Source organism: Triturus cristatus, chromosome 1_2 (genome assembly GCF_964204655.1).
Source record: "Triturus cristatus chromosome 1_2, aTriCri1.1, whole genome shotgun sequence".
NCBI classification, from domain to species: domain Eukaryota; kingdom Metazoa; phylum Chordata; class Amphibia; order Caudata; family Salamandridae; genus Triturus; species Triturus cristatus.
Window position 1 is genome coordinate 890310337 of NC_140580.1, and position 24115 is coordinate 890334451.

Consider the following 24115-nt stretch of genomic DNA (forward strand, 5'->3'; position numbering starts at 1 on the left):
TGCCCGACCTTATTAAAATGTGGGAGGGGGCATGTGGCCATTCTCCCGGGCTGATATCAGCCCCGGGGACCCAATCCCTTGGGGCCTGGCCAAAGTAAATAAGGCGGGGGTGGCACACATTCCCCCTCACTGGGCCTATATCGGCCTGGGGTCCCATCTCCTAGGGCCTAACCACTGTGTACAGGGGGAAGGGAGCTGTGCGGCCCCTCTCCCCGGGCCAATTTCGGCTTCTAAGACCTCATCTTCTCAGGGCTCACCTCCCTGGGCTGATATTGACCCCAGGGACACAATGCCCCAGGACCCTGGTAAATACTAAAGGGGGGGTGGTGCGGCATCCCTCCCCGTGCTGAGTTCAGCCCCAGTGACTCATCTCTGTCACCTGGCCAACAAAGGGATCTGAAGTCTACTCCCAGCTGGTGGAAGCATTTTTAAAGCTTGTGACAGCTGGAAGCGGAGTTCGTATTTGCTCTCGATGGGCGGGAGCTTTGACGTTGCTCCCACCAAGCGAGAGGAAACACAGGTTTACCTGCCTGCACCAGTGCGGGCAGGGAACCACTATGTCCCAGGGTGGGCACCCCTGCACATATCAAGAGCCGGCCCTGGGGGATGGGGTCCCCATAGCCATTAATGGTTCCAGAATGGGGGTCACATGGCCCCCTTCCTTTTTAGGTCTCGCCTGAGCCAGCGCATGTGCTGCTCTGCGAGACATTTTGTAAGTGGGTTTTCAAAGTGCTACCACCCGCTTTTGCTGGCCTCAAGCTTGCGGTTACGCGCGCATGCACGCGCGCATCCACCATCTGCCTTTCATTAAGCCTTACAGCACGTGAATCATGCTCCTCAACCCCCTTGCTCTCTGCTCTCACTTCCCACTCCCTCCTCGTCAGCATCATGGCAGCGCGTGAATCATGCTCCTCCACCCCCTTGCTGTCTGCTCTCCCTATCCCCTCCCTTCTCTCCCTCCCTCCTCATCAGCTTCATGGCAGACTCAGGGCCGGACTGGCCATAGCGGGCACCTGGCAATCCCCCGGTGCGCCTCACAGGTGGGGGCCGGTTTTGGGCCCCTGGGAGCCGTTTTTGTTACAGGGACGTTTTTGCAGCATAGCTGCAAAATCGGCCTTGTAACAAAATCGGCCGACAACCGGCCCTGGCAAAGAGCTTGGCAGCATCCACTCCGTCCCCACCGGGGGGAGGGGGTGGGCGGCCGAGCACTTTGCCAGGGCCGGTTGTGGTTCCCAGTCCGGGCCTGGGCAGACTCTACTGTTTACTACAAGGCTTATTTCAAATCGGACATTGATCATGCGCACAAAGTAAACATTACTGAAAACCTTAGGCAATATACACTACACACATCTCTCACAAAAAACAACACATGGGACATATGTAGGCAATAACTCTAAACATCCTGCCATTTACTTTTATGGACAACAACGTACTCTCTCACCAAAGATGAGACATGTGAAGGGTCTATTTGACCTAGGTGCAAGCAATGAACATTAACATGTCTTATCTCCCCAATACCAAACTATTTGTAATTTTTCTGTTACTTAGATCAGCCTACTTAAAAAAAAAAAAAGACAGCGCATGCCAGTCTTTGCAGTCGAAACTCCAGAGAAATGCTGCACCCTTTTTGCCGGTTTGCCTTCCCTCCCGGCCCTCCTCCTCGGTTCCTTGGGGTCATCACAAACCTCGACACCCCGACGGTATCCCGAAAGAGAGGGTGGGGGTACATTTGCTTCTGTCCTTGTTGTGAAATGAGAGACTTCAACCTTCACTTCCCCAAGTGTTTGATGGATGGCGCCAGACGGACAGGACGCGTCTCACTGGAACACTGCGTGCATGGTGCACGCTGGGTTCAAAGGTCAAGCTTTTTTTCCCCTTCTCTTTTTTTAATGCAGTTTTATGTAGCGCGAAGTTATTGGAGCGCTTTCTACGAGCACCAGTTACATTAATTTTTGTAGACACGGGAAGCGTAAGCGATATGCCCAGAATCACGAGATGTTGAGCCGATACTCGAACCTAGTTCCTCAGTTCCAGTGTGACAGCTCTGGCCCTTACGCCACATTCTCTCCTCCTTTCCTGACGAGCCCTGCTATTCTGGAGCCGAACGTCTTTCCTCCTGAGTGTGAATGCACAATCTTTTTAAAGCACTAACTATAGAGAGTGGTGATGCATCCTCCTAAACTCCCTCAGATGTGCATGTAAATCCATGCACAGGATCACACCGTTCTGTCAAGTGGGGAGTGGTGCGCTGGGATGGAGAACCGGGTTTCCTATCCCAATAAACTCCTCCGACTTGCGATGTGACCACTTGTGCCCAAGGATTGTACTGGCTGCAGCCTGGCAGACACCTACCACCCTCCAACAGGAGGTTCTGTCTCACATACCTCACGTGTTTTCTTTGTCCACCTTGCTGTCTCTGTCCAACAGACCAAAGATCTTGCTCTCCATCACCTGTTTCTTTTTACCTCGCGAACCTCACATCTTGCCTCCCGCCACCTCTTTCCGCAGACCTCATGCCTTGCCTTTCCTCACATGTGAGGGTCTGCCTTGCAGACTCTGAACTTCCTGTCCCTCACCTGTTTAAGAGACCTTCTCTCTTTCCTTTCCTCGCCCTCTTCTCTTCTCTGCGTCTAGCCAATACCGTGCCTTCCCTTCCCTTCCTCACCTCTCTGTGGCTCTCGAAGCGCATACCCTTGTCTTGCGTCCCACCCTGCCTTGCGTTTTGAGGTTACTTCCACCCCCATCACTCTCATCTCTCCCATGACATCACCAACGGCCATCGTGACGGGCAACCCTGCGCATCTGACCAACCCGCTCACCATCTCCGGTGGCTTTTGGCACACTCTCAACCAAGACACCCTCTAACTGGACATACAATTTGTTTCAGCTGCGCCCGCTTGTGATATATGGGTTTTTGGGCGCTAGGCCATGGACGTGCAACACAAGAAACTAGAGAAATTCTACTGGTTAAATAAAAATATCAGCTGAAACCATCACACCCAACTTGGCAACAATAATCAGATCCAAGGTGCAACTGGGACCAACATGAATAGCTTCCAAAGAACAATTGTGCTAGTAACTGGATCCTGTAGAAACCTGTAGAAGGTCTGCCAGGGTCAACAGAGGCACAGGTGAGCTTCATCTGATCGTCTATACCTGCTTTCATTACCCTTATACCTATATATTGCTGATAGCTCACTTTCCTATAAAGCGTTTCAACGCTGAGCTGCACACGTTTTCAGCCTTTTCTTGTAACCTGTGAGACCAGCATGCCTGTGGGCTCTGTGACGTCATCGGGGGCCACTGGGCGGGTTCCACTGGTGCTTCCCCAGTCAGAGGGATAGTGAACTGCTTGTCCATGGACCTGACGGACATTGCTCACCAAAGGCTGCAGAGAGCTGGGCTTGTCCCAGGCAGGGAGGCGCGAGACTTGTCTCACAGACGTTATACAAAATATAATGTGCCAACATAGGCTTCCGCAGTGTCAAAGCACTTTGAGTCTTTAATAAACAAGCATTGGCATTGCCAATAGGTCTCGCTTTTGGGACCTTTATAAGTATTTAGTTATGCAGCACAATATCCTTGGTGCAACAACATCAACTGTTGCATGGCTAAACACTTATAAGGTACAAGGTTTAGCCATGCAACAGCTGATGTTGTTGCATCAAGGATATTGTGCTGCAAAACTAAATACTCATAAGGTCCTAAAAGCTAGACCTATTGGCTATGCCAATGCTTGTTGAAAATGCGTCTCGACCCTGGGGGATGGGGTCCATGGGCCAAAATGGGTCGGGGAGGGGAGCCGCATGCCCCCTTGCCATTTAATGTAAAGGCCAGGCCCTGGTGGATGGGGTCTTTGGGACGAAATTGGCCAGGGGCCAAACACGTCCCTCTACCCCCCCTCCCCAAATAATGAAATGAATCCCCCCATGACCTGAGCCACCGGGGGGGGGAGGAGATGGGGTGAAGAAGGAATAAAAGCAAGCTCCTGAGCCTATGCTTAACAAAAAAAAAAATTGCCATGAATCCACGGATCCTTTACGAATTTGCAGCAAAATATTTAAAAAAAACATTTTTGACCCCACCACCACGCCTAGGTGATCAGGGTATTACTGCCCCTTTCTGTTTCTTTTTTTGTTGTTGTGTTTTTTTGGGACTCGGCTGAGTCCCAAGATGGCTGCCACTGCTGCCTGGTTGAAGTGGTGGCAGCCAATCAGATCTCATCATGGGATCTGTCGGATCTGCGGAGGCTTTGCGTGCCCCTAGATATACTTATATCTTTTTTTTAAATACCTCAAACTACAGAACAGATTTATACCAAATTACAAAGAGCACTCTTTTTGGATCAAGATCTTGCTTTCTGTCAAATTTGGTGTAATTCTGTTCAGCGGTTCGGGCGGTAGTCGTGTTCAGAATCCATATGGAAATTACATGTGGAAAACTTGTTTTGGGACCCCCCTTTTATCTCGGACCTCGCTTGGCGTATCTCTCCGAATGTATGTGTATATACACTTCTTTAAGGTAGCAGGCACTCTGGAGAGAAGGCCTGTTTCTTCTTTAGCTGTCTCTCCCTTCTCTCGCTTCACAGTATTTAAGGCTGCCCACCACCTTCTTGCATAGGCTTGGTTCCTTCATCCAGCGTAGAGCAGTCTCTCTTTCAGTCAATAATATTAGTATTTCTACAAGAATACACGTCTGCTTTGGTATTTTTGCTACATAGCCCACTACCGCAATATCTGGCATTGTTGGGATATCCTAGTCAACAGTACATGATATCTCAGCCAAAATAGCTCTCCAGTAAGTAGCTACGTAGCGGCGTTCCCTTGACAGTGAAAATAATCAGCCTGGGGCTGATGACTGCAAGAATATTCATGTGGGCCGGTGTTGTCAAATTTGTGTAATTTAGCAGGGGTATAGTATAGATTATGTGAAATTTTTAGATGTATTCATTTATAGTTGTAATTAATCGAGAATGTCTCCAGTTGCGCACAGCAATATGACTATTTATGAGTAACCAGTATCTAGTAAGTCACCAAAATCCTTTTCTCACAAAGCCATGACTGGTATGTGGCTTGTCGCGTGTTCATCGAGTGTTGGGCTATATATTTGTGACACTCAGCCCTTGCTGTACTCCATGGTAAGCAATGTGGTGAGGGGTGTGAGTTCCATAGGCTCCTGTTGGAACTTCACAATGTAATTCCCTAGGGTGTATCGCAATCGGCAGTATAACAATATTTCCAGTGTGTTTGTCAGATTGAGTGGCTTTTTCTTGTCTGCATCGTTGCAGGCGTCCTCCATCACTTTTTCCCTCCTTCCAAGAAGACCTATCAGAAGAGCTGGAATTAGTCCTCTTAGAATGTGGAGCTTTAGGTGTTTCTTTTGCTGATAATCTTAATGGCGAGTACTGGCAAGAATTAACATGATTGTCAGTGCCAACTGTGAGGTGTTCCAGCACAATCTAGATGGTGTTTTGAAATATCTGTTGCTGAGTATTTTCTAAACCTCATGGCTGACTGGCAAGTAGACATGCTGTATGTATATACTCTCATTGGCAGCCTCAAAGAATGTTACAGGCTTCTTTCTGCGAATCTCAACTTCCAGAATCTTGCTTCACAGGAGGATTTGATACTGGACAGTATTGGTGGGTTCTCAGAGTGAATTTCGAGTATTTTTTAAGCAGTGGAAATATTGTTGCATGCTTAAGTCTATTAAGACTAAGCCTCACCAGATTGAGCCATTCTTTGAACACTTTTGGGCAGGCTTAAGCCAATAGGTATGATGCTATGAATTTTTATTTTTTTCCCGGTGTATTATCATTCACTGCCCTCATCGCTCATACCACAAACCATCAGCATATGAGAGATTGCTTCTCACACAAATAACCATTTATTCAATCCAATCTTCTAACCACCTTACTCCCCCTGAACTTATGTCATTTACACACACTTGTATATAGTGGGTACTGATCAACCCACCACCCTAATGTGCAAAGTTCCTTTTAACCCCACAGACTTATTTTCTGTTAAACATACTCTTACTCTCTTACAGCTGAGTTACGGTATCTGTTCAGTATTATTAACTTTAGTTCAAAGAGGTTGTCTCCTGTCATTCCCCCAGGCATCTTTTCCTTTTTCAGAATTAGGTCTGTCAGATATTTCCATCTATATCATATTTACCCTGGCATGTCTTGATCGAAGAACTGCTCTTGCAAAAAAGAGGAGCAGCTCTTGAGCTTATTAGACGCATTTTATAATTCTTACCCACTATGCAAGAAACAGTAGTACTAACATTCCCTTGCCCACTTAAGATTCAATTTCCTTCTTTAGAGACCATCATTTTCACCTCCATGTTTAATCACACTCACCTTGCACTTGGAGGAGGACCTCTTCTCCAGTCAACCTTTGTTAACCCCCTCCTCATTGTCTGAGTCAATCCTAGGGGTCTCCGCCCCAATCAACAAAGGCAGGACTCTCCTAACTCCTTGCCATGAGTTCTGGGACTATACTATACTATACTATACTAGGAGTATTTTACTAGCACATATCGACCCGTGGGCAACCCAGTACCAGTTTAGAGATACTGCGAATATGACCACACTGGATACTCAGCATGGGGTTAGTTCTTGAGTAACCAGGTCTAGAGAAGTTATCAGAAGGATAGCTTGTTGTCAGTTGTCCGCAACATTGAAGCTAAAGGACTGTCCTCTACTTCTGGCTTTGTTAAAAAAGTGGAAGAGCAGCCAAGTGTGCATTGGTGGATCTTAGTACCCTATTTGGAATGTAGGCGCCGGCGAGCTGGTGTGAGATGGGAGGTCCTAATGAACGAAGGGCTCTATGTGCAGTGCATAAAGCCTTGAATTCGATTCTTTGGGAAACTGGGAGCCAGTAAAGATCTGCCAGATTTTGTCTGGCTGAAGTGTATTTGGGGACCTTTACCAACGTCCAGCTAGCTACTAGCTCCAGACAAGTTCCAAGGGTGGGGTCTGCGGGGTCCGAGTCTGGGGCGAGCCTATGGAGATCCTGAAAGTAGCTATGAGGTCTGCTGGTGGTTGCATGCAAAGATTAAATAGCGTGGGACTCGGGGTAGGATCCCTTCAGACTTGTTGAATACTTGGAAGGTTCTGCCCTTCAGGAAGGAGCTAAACCAGTCCAGGGCTTTCCCTGAAAACTCCGGCCATTTGGATCCTTTTGTGGTGGATATTGTGGTTCACAGTGTAAAAGGCAGCGCTTAGGTCAAGAAGTATTATGGCTATCATGCCTCCTTGGCAAAGTCTCCTTTTTGAATCCTCCACTACCACTAGGAGGGTGGTTTCGGTGCTGTGTTTAAGCCGAAAACGAGTTTGGGTGGGGCGTAGGAAATTGTTGGCCTCGATGAATTCTGAAAGATGCCTATTGACGTGTTTTTCTAATACTTCGCTTATACTTGGAGGGAGTGAGATTGGTCGGAAATTAGCCGTACATGAGGAGTCTAAGGGGCCGATTACGATGGCGGGCGGACTTGAGTCCGCCTGCCATCGTAGCGGGTACGGGACCGCCAGCCTGTAAGGCGGCGGTCCGGCACTCCAAATCACGATGCGACCGCCACCTTGGCGGTCGCATCCATCTATTTTACATTGCAGACGGTGCTGCTGGCTGCAGCACCGCCGCGGTGTTGGAAATCGCATGTTGTGCATTTCCATGCACAACTTGGCATGCACCACGCGATGCCTGCCACCTTGTGCATGGAAATGTAGGGGGTACCATGGGTACCCCCCAGTGCACATCACCCTCCCCCCACACAGAGGGGTCCCGCAACGGGCCCCCGAACTCAGCCTCCGCCAGCCTTTCCATGGCGGTTCCACCACAATGGAAAGGCTGGCTGATGCCAGCATAGTAATCTGGTGGGCGGTGCCTGCTAGGCACCACCACCATTTTACCCATGCTGACCTCTCCGCCAAGCAATCGTGACGATTGCCTGTGGCGGAAGCGTGGAGGGAGATCTTTGCGACCGCCGCTGTCACAAAGCGGTTCCCCCGTCATCCTAATGTGGCGGGGGAAATGGGAGTCAGATTGCGGCGATACCGCCACCGCCAGCTCGGCTGTGGCGGTCCTTCTGCCATCATAATGAGCCCCTAATTTAGGCTTTTTAAGGATTACTTTGACAATTGCTTGTTTCCACCCCACGGATACCATTCCCTTCTCCAGGGACAGGTTGACCATGTCAAGCTGGCTAGAGAAAATAATGTCTGCTTTGAGGGAAAGGATCCTGGGGTAGAGGGGAGGGGAGGTGAGGTGAGGAATTGAGTGGAGTGGCGCATAGTAGAGTGGAGTAGAGTGCACTGGCATAGAATAGAGTGGTGCAGAGTAGAGTAGAGAGGCGTAGAGTGAAATGGTATAGAGTGCAGTGGTGCACAGTAGATTAGAGTGCCGTACAGTGCATTGGCATAGAGTGCAGTAGAATGGTGCAGAGTAGAGTGCAGTGGCATAGAGTAAAGTAGCGCAGAGTTGAATGGCATGGAGTAGAGTGGCAGAGAGTTCAGTGCCTCAGAGTACAGAGTTTTAGAGTGCAGTGGTGTAGAGTAGTGTGCATTGGTGTAGGGTGCAGTGGCGTAGAATGGTGCAGAATCAAGTGGCAGTGCAATGGTGTAGAGTGGCATAGAGTGCAATGGTTTAGAGTAGAGTAAAGTGGTGGAGAATGCAGTGGTCCAGAGTAGATTGGCATAGAATGCAGTGGTGTAGTGTGTATTGGTTTTGAGTAAAGTGGTGTAGAGAGCATTGATATAGGGTGCAGCAGTGTAGAATAGCATGGCATAATGTGGAGTGGTGTAGAGTGGAGTGGCGCAGAGCGGAATAGAGCCGCATAGAATTGAGTGGCGTAGAATGAAGTGACATAGAGTGCAGTGGTATAGAGTAGAGAGTCATAGAGTGCAGTGGTGACGAATAGATTTGAGTGGCTTAGATTGGTTTGGCCTAGATTACAGTGGCATAGGGTGGAGCGGTGCAGAGTGGCATAGAGTTCAGTGGCGGAGAGAGCATTGTTGCCGAGTAGAGGGACATAGAGTGAAGTGGCAAAAAGTAGAGTGGTGCAGAGTGAACTGGTGCAGGGTAGAGTGTAGTGGCATATAGTTGAGTGATGCAGAATAGAGAGGCATAGAGTGCATTGGCATAGAGCAGAGTGGTGCAGTGGCATAGAGTGCAGTGGTGCAGAGTGCAGTAGAGTGGCATTGAGAGCAGTGGCGTAGACTGGTGTAGAGTAGAGTGGTGCAGAGAGCAGTGACATAGAGAACAGTGATACAGAGTAGAATAGAGTGGAATAGAGTGCAGTGACATAGAGCACAACAGTGGGGAGTCGTGCAGTGGCATAGAGTAGAATGTTGTAGAGTATAGCTTTTTTTTTTTAATGCAGTGGTGCAAAGTAGTTGACCTAGATACAGTGGCGAAGGATGCATTGTTTTTGAGTGAAGTGGTGTAGTGAATTGGCATGGACTGCAGTGGTTTAGTGTAGAGTGGCGCAGCTCAGAGTGCAGTGGCGTAGAGTGGCGTAGCTCAGAGTGCAGTGGCATAGAGTGGCGCAGCTTAGAGTGCTGTAGCATAGAGTGCAGTTGCGTAGAGAGTAGATTATTTCAGAGTGGAGTGGTGCAGGGTAGAGAGCAGTGGCATATAGTAGTGGTATAGAGCACAGTGGCAAAGAACAGAGTGGTGCAGCATTGACTGAAGTGGAGCAGGGTGGCATGAAGTGCAGTGAAGTAGAGTGCAGTGGCATAGTGTAGATTATTTCAGACTAGAGTGCAGTGGTGTGGAGTGGTGCAGGGTGGAGTGAAGTGGAATTGAGTAGTGGCATAGAGTGCATTGGTGTAGAGTGCAGTATTAAAAAGTGGGTGGCATAGAGTGGAGTGGTGTGACCTTGACTAGAGTATCTTAAATTCACAGTTGTAGTAAAATTTCAGGAGCAAAGTGTCCCAAGTGAAAAGTGAAACCTATAAGTATGAAATGTGACTATTAGTGACATAAAAGCAAGGTTTCAATATTTTTACAGAAGCAACCATTCAGTAGTTACACAATCAATGTTGCAGCCTCCTAGTGTAATCATAGGGGCTGAGAATTGGTTCGCTCCAAGTTGTCGACTGCGTTTCGACCCAACTAGCAATGTGGGGTCTCATCAGGGCCTATCAATGTAGGGACACCTGTGGCTGATTGACGGTGGTGTGGTGAGCACCTGTAGAAGTGAAGGGCCGCAGGGGATACTCACATAGGGCCCGTCCTGGCACCTATGTAGGAAAGGGGCTGGCAATCAGTGAATTCCAAAGGTGTAGTTGTAATACATATCCAGAAGGCAGTGTTGCATGATTAGTTGGCGGCATGAAACAATGTGTGTGGTCTTTAGTAGACTTCGGAAAATGTTTGTCCGTTTCCTTTGAGGATTCCGATATATGAACTGTGTCAGGAAGTCCAATAAGAGGTTCAGAATTAATCTGTGGCGAAGAAATCTCGCCCGTGATAGCACTGAGACCTGCACTCGTCCGTCTCTGCGTGGAAAATGTTTTCCAAGCAGAGACGGACGAGTGCCCACAGGAACCTCTGTTTTGTGTCTAATTGTAAGTACCCTGTTTCCATGTGAGTAGGGTGTCTCTTGTCTCCTTATACACGACTAGTATAGTGCACTGGCATAGAGTAAAGTGGTGCAGAGTAGAGTGGGGTGCAGTGAAGTAGCATAGAGTGCAGTATCAGAGCACAGTGATGCACAGTAGATTATAGCGGGAATAGATTGCATTAACATAGATTGCAGTGCCGTGGCGCAGAGTGCAGTGGCGAAGGGTACAGTAGAGTGGTTTAAAGTAGAGTGACAAAGAGTAGAGAAGCAGAGAGGGTAGTGGTCTACAGTAAAGTGACTTAGAGTGCAATGGTGTAGAGTATAGTGGTGTACAGTGCAGTGGTGTAGAGTAGATTGGCATAGAGTGCAGTGGTGTAAAGTGTATTGGTTTTGAGTAAAATGGCATAGAGTGCAGTGGCGTGGTGTGGAGTGGTGCAGAGTGGAATAGAGTGGCGTAGACTGCAGTGGCAGAAGGTAGATTGTTTCAGAGTAGAGTGAAATGGCGTAGAGTGCAGTAGTATAGAGTAGAGTGCAGTGGTGCAGAGTAGATTGGCGTAGAGTGCATTGGTTTTGAGTGAAGTGGTGTAGAGTGCATTGGCATAGACTGCAATGGTGTAGAGTGGTGCAGTATAGAGTGCAGTGGCATAGGGTACATTGTTTCAGAGTAGAGTGGCATAGAGGGTATTGGCATAGAGTGTAGTGTCGTACAGTGGAGTGATACAGAGTAGAGTGCATTGGCTTAGAGTGCAGTGGCATAGACCGCAGTGTTTCAGAGTAGAGTGGCATAGAGTGGAGTGACGCAGAGTGGTGCATAGTAGATGAGTGTGGGGTAGAGTTCATTGCCATAGAGTACAGTGGAGTGGTGTAGAGAAGAGAGGCTTAGAGTGGAGTAGTGGAGAGAAGAGTGCAATAACGCAGTGCGGAGTGGAGTCGCATAGTGTGCAGTGGTGGAAAGTAGAGTGCAGTGGAATGAAGTGGTGTGGAGTAGAGTGGGTGTAACATGGAGTATGGATAGTATGGTAGTGTACTGCCATTACAGACAACACATTTTCAATTGAAATAACCATTACATTTGTACTCAGATACAGTTTTAATGAGAAAACATATTCAACACACAGACAATGTATGGAAATGTCATCACCTAGTGTACTGATTTAATTGGCAGCACAGTTCATGTACAGATACTTAAATTGTCATGTGTGCTAGAAAACAAAATCACCAAAAATGGGATAGTGACCCTTATAACAAGAGGGATGGTGTTAAATTCCAAAACGAACAACAAAAGATTCCCCTTGTGATTCACACTCGTATTATCACATCTTTTCAATAATTTTTACAGGTGAACCCCACATTCATTACCGTCCGCTCAACTATCTAAGCACAGAACTCTGTTTAATGTAAAAATGTTTTTTTATTCTATATCATAAGTCATCAGCACTTTGAAATATATATTCAATATTATCTACACATAATACAGTGTTGTATCATTAAAAACACTTATATAAAAGCATTATTCATGATTTGTGCACTAACACATCACTATAATGTCTCATTGACACATAAATCTGTTTTTATAAAAATGATTTCTGTTGGTCTCAACAGTCACAAGGCTAAGAAAATACACTACACTACAGAAAAAACGGTTTTGTCACAAGTTATCACCATAAAAAAACAGATTACATCATAAGTTGACGACATGGCGTTTCCGTGGTGTATGGTTGTTTCCCTCCACCTTCTTCAGGACAAAATATTATAAAACCAATAAAATTGTCTTAAAAACAAAAAACAATATTCAGACATAGGAACAAGGACACAATTACTTAAAAAGGCTCAGTATGTGACTAGCTTGCTACCCCAATACTCTACAGAATACGAGGGCGGAAGCAAATGGACCCTGCAGCGTAATTTGAATACCTTGAGTAAAGTGACCTACCAACAAGGGCAACATAGAGGGAACTTACCTCCTATAAAAAAGACCAGTAACTCTTTGAGGTCAGCGAAGAGGGGAGTGTAAGTTACAAAATGCAACAACAGAAGCTCCTTCATATAAAATAACAAAGACACATATATGATTCCCCCTATGCAGATATTTTGTTTTATGAAAAGCGGGTAGGGAATGAAAAACAAGCGATTCTCCGCCCATTTCTTTTGGATGATTTCTCCGCTAAAATATACATTTTTTTAACAGTACGTTTTTAATATAAACATTATGAACAATTGAGTGGAGTGGCTGCCGTTGGCAGCTTTAAAATTAATAGTGGTTTCCTCTATTGCAGAGAAATTATTGACGAGAATTAAACTACGTGTTACATCGAAGCAAAAGCTAATTTTATATCACGGTATGTTAATTAATATTGTTAGAAATGGGGGTCTCTAGTTGGCCAGAGGTAGGAACCTTTGTCCAATTAGAGACCCTTGCTTCTAGTCTGGGTAAGGGGGATACACACTTTAGATAACCCCTGCTCACCCCCTTGGTACCTTGGCACGAGTAGGCAGGCTTATCCCAAAGGCAATGTGTAAAGTATTTGTACCAACACTCACAGTAACAAAACACTACAAATGGACACCACACCAGTTTAGAAAAATAAAATATCTTAATCCAACATACAAGTATTAAGAACAAGCATTTGCAATGCAATCTGTCTCGCCATTGGGACCTTATAAGTATTTACCTATGCAGCACATTATCGCACATTACTGCAACGCAGCCTCGCTATGGACTGTGTGGCATTGATTCAGGGTCTAGCTGTCGATTTGGCAGCAGCGTTTGCAGCTGTAGCGGTGGAAGTGGGCCACTCCAGTGACAGAAGTGGGTTGCCATCTACGGATTTTATTTGATCCGTTTTTAAAGTTTCTCAAGCTGTGTCTTAAAAAGAACCGGTGACCATGCCAGCTGAGGCAGCTGAAAATGGAGCAGTTTGTTTCTTTTTTTTATTGGTCTGTAACATGGAAGAATGCCAAATAAAGCAACAGATTACATGGGTCATTTATCAGGACCATATATGTGAGCTACTGAAAGAACTGCATGATATTTTAATTAAAAAAGCCTAACTTACGTTTTTTTTCTGAGCAGCAGCTTTTGTGAAAACACTGGCTCGGCAGTGGGGCATATTTGTGTAGGGGGCGTGGAGAGTATGGAAGGAGCCAGCTGGGGTGTCATGGACGGGAGGATGCATGGCTGCCAGATAACCCCAAGGTTCAAAGGCGACATCAGCTGGAGTTACATTAACCAAACCCCGGCCTTCCCCTTGGAAGCCATTAACTTGGCTAACTTGGCTGTTTCATGCCAGGGAATTTAAAAGGCACACGGCCACAGGTAGTCACACGACCTCTCGTTCCTGCTGCAGTGTGATGGCTCAGAGGCCCCAGTAGGCACTGATGACGCATTCAAGGCACTTTCAAGTAGCGTCGCTCTGAGAAATATATTATTTTCATTCTTCGGAGTAACTTTTTAGAACCCCCATAAAGTAACTGTGGGAAGTTGCAGATCAGTGAAACAACTGATTTCTTACTTAATTCCAACCTAATATGAGGATTTTCTTTGTCTCTGCATCCCCGTTCATAAAGGATGTGCCATGCTTGAATTCTGGCGAGAGGACAGTTGCAAAAATGTCATTGTGGGGGGATTGGGACAGAAGAGGCAAGTTGCAGGGGAGTAGCCAAAGTTGGTACAGCGGCACCAGGGCAAACAGCCATGGGGAGCCCATTGAACCCTTATAATTGCTGTGTCTTACTGCCCCTAAGAGCTTTCAAAGATCAATTTTCCTTGCTTGCACTAGAGCCCATCATGACATCTTGGCTACTAGACGGGACAAGGAGTTGCCAGTTACGCAACCCACCCCTAGGTAATCCCATAGCAGTATTGGCACGGGGGGGCGCAAGGACCAGCCCTAGGAACACCTGGCTGTGATGGAAACACACGGAATGCGGAGCCCGCGCCCAAGAGTGTGTGGGGAAGGGGAACAGAGCATCTCTCTCCTCGCAGCAGAACCGGACCCTGGGCACCGTGTGCAATAATAAAGCACTTGTGCATGTCCCGACCACAGCTCCTCTGATGCTGCACCGGCCCCACCTGCACGTGGAGTCCCACGCACTGCTCCCTAACGCGGAACACAAACACGCACTAGGCATGTCGGCTGCTAGAGAGGGAAAGTGGAGATATTTTAGAACCAGGGCAAGCGACGTTTGGGCAACTGCAGAAAATAAACAGTACTTGAGTTGAGCGATTCTAGCTGTTGAAATTGGTAAACTTGCTAAGCAGGATTCATAGGGAAGAGTGACAATAGGAAATGGAATGCTCTTCGGCACCTCGTTAGAGGTAGGAAGCGCTATACAAATGTAAATACAATCACAAAGCGATGTGTGAAACACTCCTCCCGCTGCTGTCGGCAGTATCACAAGGGAGGCACCCAGTACATACATAGCCTCTGGACGCTGGGCACTTGCACACGTGGGCAGCAGCACTTGGTCCCTGCTTCCTTCACCCTTTCCAGGCCCCTGCAGTGAGAAGGAATCCTCCCGCCCCTCTAAGTGCTGCTTACCTGGGTACAGGTCTTGGCTGGGCACCGGCTCCTCCTGCCCTGGCAGGGCGGCTCTGTCCCTCTTCGTGCCCCGGGTACTCAGAAAAGAACGCAGCTCGAGCCCGCCTCTCCTCCTGCGGTGAATCCAGAGCGGAAAAAGGACACAGGGTCCCCGACTGCAACAGAGATCCTGGTGGAGGCTGACACCGCTCCCCGGACAGCCGCATGCAGGGAAAGCTGCGATCAGCCTCGGCGGCGACACTTAACTTTGTTCGGAAACAGAGCGCAGCACAGCAAGAGGATGAGAAGAGACACCTAGCGGCAGTCTGTGATACTTTGTCGCCTACCGGCTCAACCTACAGTGAGCCATCAATATGTTAAGTGGGGAGGACCGGCAAGCTCACCTGAAGTGGGGAAGATTAATCACGAGAAAATATTGCACTTTGATAACAGCGTATTCTATTAGATCTCATTCAACTACTTCAGAGGAGAGATGGCTTTCTGAAAAACAAGCAAATATGCTACAGCCAATAGAACTAGAGGAAAAGTAAGTGGCCTGCAAATAACCCAATTAGAAGCCAGGAAAGAGAGGAGGCGGGATGTAAACACTATGCAGATTATAACAAAAAAACAAGCCCAATCCCCCCTCTAAAAGGAAGCCCAAATCAAGCATATCGTACTAGAAAAAGCCCAAATGACGGTCAACATCAAAAATTGCTAAAAACCTAAAACATATAACCAACAAAGAAGGAGACATGGCAAAAAATGTATCCCCCAATACAACTGTGGAATTAGGATGAGGTGGAAACTATATTTAAATGTAATCAGCTATGGTGCCGAAACTACACACAGGCAAACAGAAACAGAGCAGAAAACCAAGGAAAAAATTAGTCCCCCCTCCCCCCCACCCCCCCGAGAACAGACAAAAAACTGTAGTGTGATGAGACCGAACTTAGTCACTGCTGCATGGGAGGAACAGAAGAGAGAAAGGAGGGACAAAGAGGCAGGACTGACCACTGGCAAGCAAGGATTTTTGAAGGACACTGAAACAAACAAATCAAAAGCTGGGGGATGGCTTTAACCTAACATAAGAAATTACAATAGGTCTCGAATGCTCAACCTAAAAATTACTTTCAAAAGGTTTTAGCAACTGAGTCCATAGAAAACTATGGATGCGTGATTTCTTGCAAAATACCTGACCAAATTCACCAAACCAAACAGCAGCAGCGATGGGAAGCGTTGAAAAACAAAAAGATGCATCGGTTCCTGAAACACTCATGGATGCGATGCGACAGTTCCGCTGTACACAGGGGAGCGATGCGCCGTGTCCGATCTGTAAGGGGAAGCGTTGTGTCGATTTTGGGACAACACCGATCCTCTGGTGACGCGTCGGGGAAAACTTGCTGCACAGGGACGATGCGTGGGAATCCGTAGCATTGGAAAACTGTTGCAAGGAGAGCGATGCGTCGATTTCCTTGTTGTTGCGTTTCTTTTCCAGCTCCCAACAGCAGAAACAACCTCCAGAGGCCCAGCATATTCACAAGCACCTCTTGGCAGGTCAGAACTCCTAGTAAGGAAGTCCAGGGGAGCTGGGGGTGAAGTATTTGTGTTCCCAAGACTTCAAAAAAGGAGGCAAGCTCTACTCAAGCCCTTGGAGACTTTCCTCAAGCAGGGGACACAGCACACAGCAAAGTCCTTCTCCTTTCTTTGGTAGAAACAGCAATGCAGGCCAACCCCAGACACACAGCAAGGGCAGTACCTCTCCTCAGTTTCTCCAGCTCTTCTCCTCAGCAAAGGTTCATCTTGATTCCAGAAGTAGTCTAAAGTTCAGGGGTTGTAGGTCTAATACTTATACCCCAAAATGTCTTTGTTCTCTTTGTGCAAGGGTCTTGAAGACCAGTCCAAACCAGTTCTGGTCTCTCTGGTGCAGCTGCCCGGCAGGAGGTGGAGACAGCATTGTGTAAGGCAGACAGGCCCCATTCAGGTGCAAGGGAAATCTTCTCCCACCACTCTAAATGCAGACCGTGCCTATTCAGGTGCTAGTGAGAATTCCTCCCCCTACACTGAATGCAGACCAGGTCTATTCAGCCGTTCCTGACTCATTCAGGAAAGGCAGGACACACATCAAACCCTCCCTCTCCCCTCCCCTGTGAATGTCTGAGAGAATGCACCTCCCCAGCCCCTGTCACTCCAAAAGCAGACAGTCAATACACAAACAGGCAGAGGCACACAAAATGGTTAAACAAGAAAGTTCCTACTTTCTAAAAGTGGCTTTTTGAAACTCACAATTTAAATACCAATCTTTAGTAAAAGATGTGTTATTAAATTCTGAGTTCAGAAAGCCTAAACTTTATTTTTCTATCTTTTCCCTATGGGAAGATATGCTTGTAAAATGTTACAAAGCATTTCCCAGTCTGTCCTATGGGGCGAGATAGCCTTTCAATAGTGAAAAACGAAATTGGCAGTATTCCACTATCAGGACATGTTAGACAAATCAGTACATGTCCTACCTTTCACATACACTGCACCCTGCCCAGCGGGGGTACTTTGGGCCTACCATAGGGGTGTCCTATATGTAAGAAAAGGGAAGGTTAGGGCCTGGCAAGTGGGTGCACTTACCAAGTCGACATGGCAGTTAGCAAACAGCGCACAGGCACTGCAGTGGCAGGCCTGAGATATCTTTTCAGGGCTACTCATGTGGGCGGCACAGTCGGGCATTTGATTTACCAGTCCCGGCACACCCAGTTCACTTTAATGGGGACTGACCAGTAAATCAAAATATGCTAATCAGGGAGAACCAATCATAATAACAATTTACACAGGGAGAACTTGCACTTTGACACTGATCAGCAGTGGAAAAGTGCCCAAAGCATCTAAGTCAGCAAAAACGAAATCCAGCACCGCATCAAAAATACTGGAGATAGAGGCAAAAAGTAATGGGAAACCACACCTAACAATTATCAAAAATATATTGTGAATAGGAATTGCAATAGATTACAGAACAGGAAGGATCTGCACTGTAAACAGCGAGTATATATAATAGTCATTATATAAATGAAACTGAAGAAATATAAACTTGTGGGAGGTATGAAGGATAATTTGAGACCCCCGGTTTCAAAGTTTGATAAAGAAAAAATAACCAGATATGATAGAATGTAAGAGAAAGGGAACCCCATGATGTGAGATCAAATTAAATGTATGGAGGATTAGGAGGCGAAAGATAGTCACATACTGAGTTTATTTAAGAAAATGTGTCCTTGATGTTCCTATGTCTGAATATAGTTTTTTATTTTTCCGACTATTTTTTGGGTTTTATAATATTTTGTCCTGAAGAAGGTGAAGTGAACCAAACATACAGCACCGAAACGCCGCGTCGACAACTTGTGATGTTATCTGCTTTTTGTATGGTGATGACTTGTGATGAAACAGTTTTTTCTGTAGTTTAGGGTATTTTCGTAGCCTTGTGTCTGTTTAGACCAACAAGAATAGTTTGTATAAAACAGATTTATGTGTCAATGAGACATTATAGTGATGTATCAGTGTGCAAATCATGAATAATGTTTTTATATAATTTTTTTTAATGATACAACATTGTATTATGTGTTGATAACATTGAATATATATTTTCAAGTGCTAGTGATTTATGATATGGAATACAAGTCATTTTTACAATGAACAGGGTTTTTTTGCCTAGAAAAAAAAAATAACATTGTAAAACCTTCCTCAGACACTTCTCCAGTGCCAGCATGATTGTCACATAAATCCTCTCACTTTGAAATCGGAGAAATAAAATAAACACTGAGCTTCCTGGAAGGCACCGCTTGACATTTTTCCTCAGTCTTTGAATGCATAGCAAATGTTACAAGATTAGAAAAGGATTTAAAGGCCTGTTTACATAAAGCGAGTTTGTGGAAGAATACAGTGAACATGGTTTAGGGAATAGGAGGAACGAACTGAACCAGGAGAACCTAAACCAAATAAAGCCAGCAAATGGAAAGCCAGAAAATGTGAGTTGCAAACCACAAAGCCAATAGTAATCAACAAACAGAATGCATTCCTAGATCATCTTTCTGAAAGTCCCCAAGAAGTCTTTAACAAACCAGACAGCTGCAATTTAAAAATTAAGATCTCTAAGATGCAGGCATGGTAAAAATACTGGCCCTATATGTTTTATTTTATGCACTGTTTTATTATAAAACGCTTTCACATGAAAATTATCTTTTTACTCACACAGCTCACTCATTATGTGGGCAAGGGAAAGTGTGTATATTCATGTGATTTGTAGAGAAACATGGCATTCCCATGCTTTCATCATCATCCATTTGCAAAGAAGAAAATCAACCTGTAATTAATTCTAAATCACAGTTTTACACAGTGCTCGATGCACAGTTCAGTAAAGCACATATTCTATATGGAAAAAACATTAACTGGAAAAAATCATAATGAAAAGGCCATACTGCTAACTGAAAATATAGAATAAAGGGTTCCCAATTTGCTGGAAACTATGTTAATTTCTTTAGCTCTTAAAATAAAAATTCATCGAATCCGATTCCATTTGTTTAGGGCTAACAGTGGATTATGCACACTTGGGGTATACTCCTTTGACTCAAAAAACACAAGTGTTTTGCCAAAGGCTTGTAAAGGAGTACTGCCTCTAAATTTGATGCCAAAGCTAAACTGAGTGTTTCCTCTCTGCCAGGCGTTCATGGAAGTGGTACTGCCATGAAAACCTTGGCAGAGAGGAAAATCATAATAGGCTTGGCGGGACAACGGTGGTCCCGCCAAGCATATTTCGGCTTCTGAACGCTGCTCCAACACCAGGGAACAGCGGTCCCAGGGTGGTCTGACTGCCTAGGTTGTAATCGGTCGGTCAGACCGCTGTGGTGGCAGTGGCTGGATTTGCCGTGCTTCCACGAGTCTGGCGGTCCTTGGACCACCAGACCCGTAATAGGGCCCATAGTGTTTGAAGCTGAAAGGGTCTGGCCAGTTAGAGAGAGTATGCTATGTCCTGGTTTCACTTACACTAGAGGTTTCTACCCCTTCCACTCATGATTGTCTGTTTAATGAGCATTCATAATCATAGAATATGACAAATGTACAGTGACAAATTTTTCTGAACTTAGACCCTGTTAGCATGGCAGTTTTAGATAGTCTAAAAACTTGAGAAGACATGTCCGCCCTCTCCTACACAAGCCTCTGCCCATTATACTTCTCAAGAGCTCAATTCAGGGTTACAGCCCTACCAGGGTGATATCTAAACTATGGGTTATTTTAAAGTTGGGTGACAACAGAAATTCCACCAATTTGTGGAGGAAGTGGTGAATTCTAAATTAGAGATGCGGAATCCGTCAGTGGAATAACCTCTGCTATATGGATAGCATGGTAGAGGTCATTGCACCAGAGGACTCCACACCGATGCAGAATCCGCCACAGGATTAACCATATCCTGTGGAAATTATAGGATTTTTTTCCTTTCCATACCTGAATCGGCATCTTAGTCTTCTGGTTAGCCCTATGCCTGACCTGACAAGTGAAATGGAGTTGAAGTCCATATACGAGTTTTTGGCCCCGCCTATCTCACATTAAACCTGTCGATGCCCACAAGCGCCCTTCTACTGTAGATGGGCTATCTGGATGGGACCTAAGTCTATGCATCTAGGGAGTTTAAAAGCCCAAAGATTGAGTTAAATCCCAGTAGCATCAGAATTCTGTGGGCCATGCAAGACTGACTGCAAAGTATTACCACAATCCTCACATACACTCCCTCGGTGATAAGGGGTTAATATTATACGTTTTGTAATAAAAAAATAAAACCTAGAAGAACAATTTTGATTTCAGAATGCTGGTATTTATTGAAAGCTGTGACCCAAAGTGAGCGCTGAAGCTGGTCGTTTCTAGACAAAATGTACCTTGAAGCATGCTCTGATCTTGACTCCAGGGAAGGGGGCAGGTAATTTACTCATTAGCCTCCCAATAGACGGCAGGTAAAACTTACTTCAAAACCCCTCTCCTCACTTCCCGAATAACAAGACAAGTAGACAAAAAAAATTGTTAATGAAGCTGCATAATGTACTGCAATTATATGTATTTATTGGCATTATATCGTGCAAACCTAAATAGGAATAAACAGAGCCCTATAAATTATACAGGTGTAGGGAGACCATCTACAAGCTGGTGTACATCGTGAGAAAATTACGCAAATACATTTCACACATGTCGTCAAGCGCCGAGGCTGGGATATCTTTTTTGCAGTTTTTATATTACTGATCGACCAGAAGGTTTGGAGAGCTTTACATGGGCACCAGTTACATTACACTGAAACCTGGCATATCGGGTACATAAATAGCCAGCTCTAGCAACTGCGCCAGCCCTCCCGATTGACAAGGTGTCATGCTGTGGGTATTCATCGGTAAATCCCTTGCAGAAATTTGATCTTGAACCATGGAGAATTTAAATAAATATTTCTCAAAAGTTTTTTGTGAATAAAACAAAACCTCTTCATGAAATGGAAGTGAAGCACACACTGGAGACCAAATTAGACATGGGGACATTTGTAGAATTAATTAATTTTGGTGTAAACAATTTAAGGAAAAGAACAAAATTAACAATAGAAACCAAGAACAGGGCACACTAATCAAAATCTTATAGGGAAACCTGTACCCTCAGCTACCATAATAATTAGAGGATTGATTATGAGTGAGTGAGGCGAAGAGGGTACTGGTGAGGTGCAGAAGAAGTAGGGGACATGAGAAGCTTTTGAAACTTTTTTATTGGGTATTTCAGTACTACATATCCTATATTACCAGTAATTACGCGAGATTCAATATAAGCAGGCCACTTTACATTTTGGTAGTAGAGGGTGTTTGTGAATGACATGCATTTCTATAACATAATACTCTCAGCAAATACATCTAAGTCACTTTTCAGCTAATAGTTTCTCTAGCATGGGCATGGATATTGAAAACTCTTATAGCTTCAATATCCTAGCTTCATTGGACATGCACACCCCTCGTACCACAAACGTGAAGGCCTCCTTGAGACAAGATTGTATTTGTACTGTATCCTGTAATGAGTGGGGAACATTTTCTAATGGTCTGTGCTATTTCCACCTTAAATAAAGCATCTCTCAGTTCCTGTGATTGGAATCTCCACCTCTGGCCCCGACCTCTTTGGAATAATCACCCATTCAAGAACTGGGGCATGATCCGACAAAGTACATAGAAGATGCATCTGATTTGTTATCCAGCCCAGTAGTGCACAGCCAGAAATCTATCCTAGATGTGGAGTCATGGATCGAGGAATAAAACGAGTAGGCCCTCTCATCCCCGTGTTTTGCGTTTCAATATCACATTGCCCTAGGATGGATGGGATCTATCTCTATGGTTGTCCAACACCGTGTTAAAGTCTCAGCCCCATAGCACAATCATATTCTGATTTTGTACGTATATATCTACAACCATTCAAATGTATCTGGCAAGGATTTGTTTGGACCATAGACATTTATTCTAAAGACTGGATGATCATCTAACTCACCACCACAGTATATAGACCGTCTGAGTCGTTCAGTACTGGGTTATGTTTATAATCCACAATCACTATAGGTACTCCTCGCGTGAAGGAGCTGTATGAGGCATTATACCTGTGTTGTCTTCTTTTGTTTATAAACTGTCTGAGATCGGTGTTTTGTAAATTGTTTCTTGGAGCAACGCTATGTCCATTCTGTGTCGGTCTAGGTACGCCTCAACAGTCTAACCTTTTTGGAGGTGTTCAATCCACTGATATTCCAGGTCATGAAAGTTATACATGAAGGCGTTGTAGCTAGGTTCTTACCCGTATTTGACATTTTGAATTATAGCTCTGTGTTTGACCTGAGCACATGTGTAACTGGTTCCCAATAGCCTACAATCCGTAATTTCTTGCCTCATCTCATCGGTCCCTAGCCTCATCTGCAACACATTTTAAAGCCCTAAGCTATCCAGTCCTGTTTACATGGTACCAGGATGCCGCTCAGACTAAACCAGAACGTCTGCTCGTTCTAGGTGTGGATTAGGAAAACGCATGTGTCCAACAGGTGGAACCATACATAGTGTCTTTGGTTAGGATTGATTGGGTGCTCACGCTTAAATCCGTTCTCAGTGCTGATGAAGGCCATTCTGTGCACCTAGACATATAGCAATAGAGACAATGCAGAAAATCATGTGGAAAGGAAACGCCAATAAAATGGTCTAGTTGTTACCAGAGTCTAATCGAGAATTACTGTAAGGACACTTTGGGCCTAAATACAATCCCCAATTGGTTTCTTTCATCTCTGTATACACAAGCGGCCTGGGTGTTTTCCCAGCTAGAGGTCTTATGATGAAGCTAGCCACACTATGTAGGTTGGGTCCTTACCATAATCTTATTCCACATTAGTTCACACAGAGTTGTATACCCTATAATTAGCGGTTAGGGAATCATACTTCTGATTTTATTTAGGGAATGGTATATCACTCTATTGTGTGTAACTTTTATGTTTAGCCATAGGCTGAAAACCGCATTTTATCGAGATTGTGCTACACCAACCCTCCTTTTGTTGTTTTAAAATATAAATGTTGCCTTACTGGAGCTAAAGTTTCAACTAAACTTATGCAGCTGTTTTTAAATATGCCTTCCTGTGTGTGAAGTCTATTTTTTATTGTTGTTTTTATAATTCCAAGCAAATGTGATGAGGAATGAAACTGCCTTTGTATTCTTAGTGAGAAGTCAAATGGATTCCTCACAAACTCGGAGAAGACCCGAAGCACCCACCACCTTAGCACTCATGGGGCATCGTATGACAGAGCGAAGTACAGCTATGGCGGTGGCCCAGAGGCACTGAGAGGCAGCAGAGGTAATATGGCATTTCTCCTAGTGATGGTTTCGTTCCTGGGATGCTGTGAAGGTGACTCCAAATCGCAGCACGATAGCACTCAACAGCTATTCTTTTGTAAGCAAAAGAACCTGGAGGGGGACTCTGGCTTACTCTTTCAAACACCGCTGAACAATAA

At 45.3% G+C, this 24115-nt stretch overlaps 1 protein-coding gene across 2 annotated transcripts in view; it reads left to right on the forward strand.

Moving 5' to 3' along the window:
- Window positions 1-24115, forward strand: part of LOC146868233 (uncharacterized) — a 204942-nt gene that overhangs the window by 155483 nt on the left and 25344 nt on the right. For both annotated transcript variants that reach the window (XM_085609546.1, XM_085609545.1), the window contains one exon: window positions 23825-23958. In XM_085609546.1, coding sequence (XP_085465672.1) covers window positions 23825-23958 — 134 coding nt within the window. The remainder of the gene's footprint in view (window positions 1-23824; window positions 23959-24115) is intronic.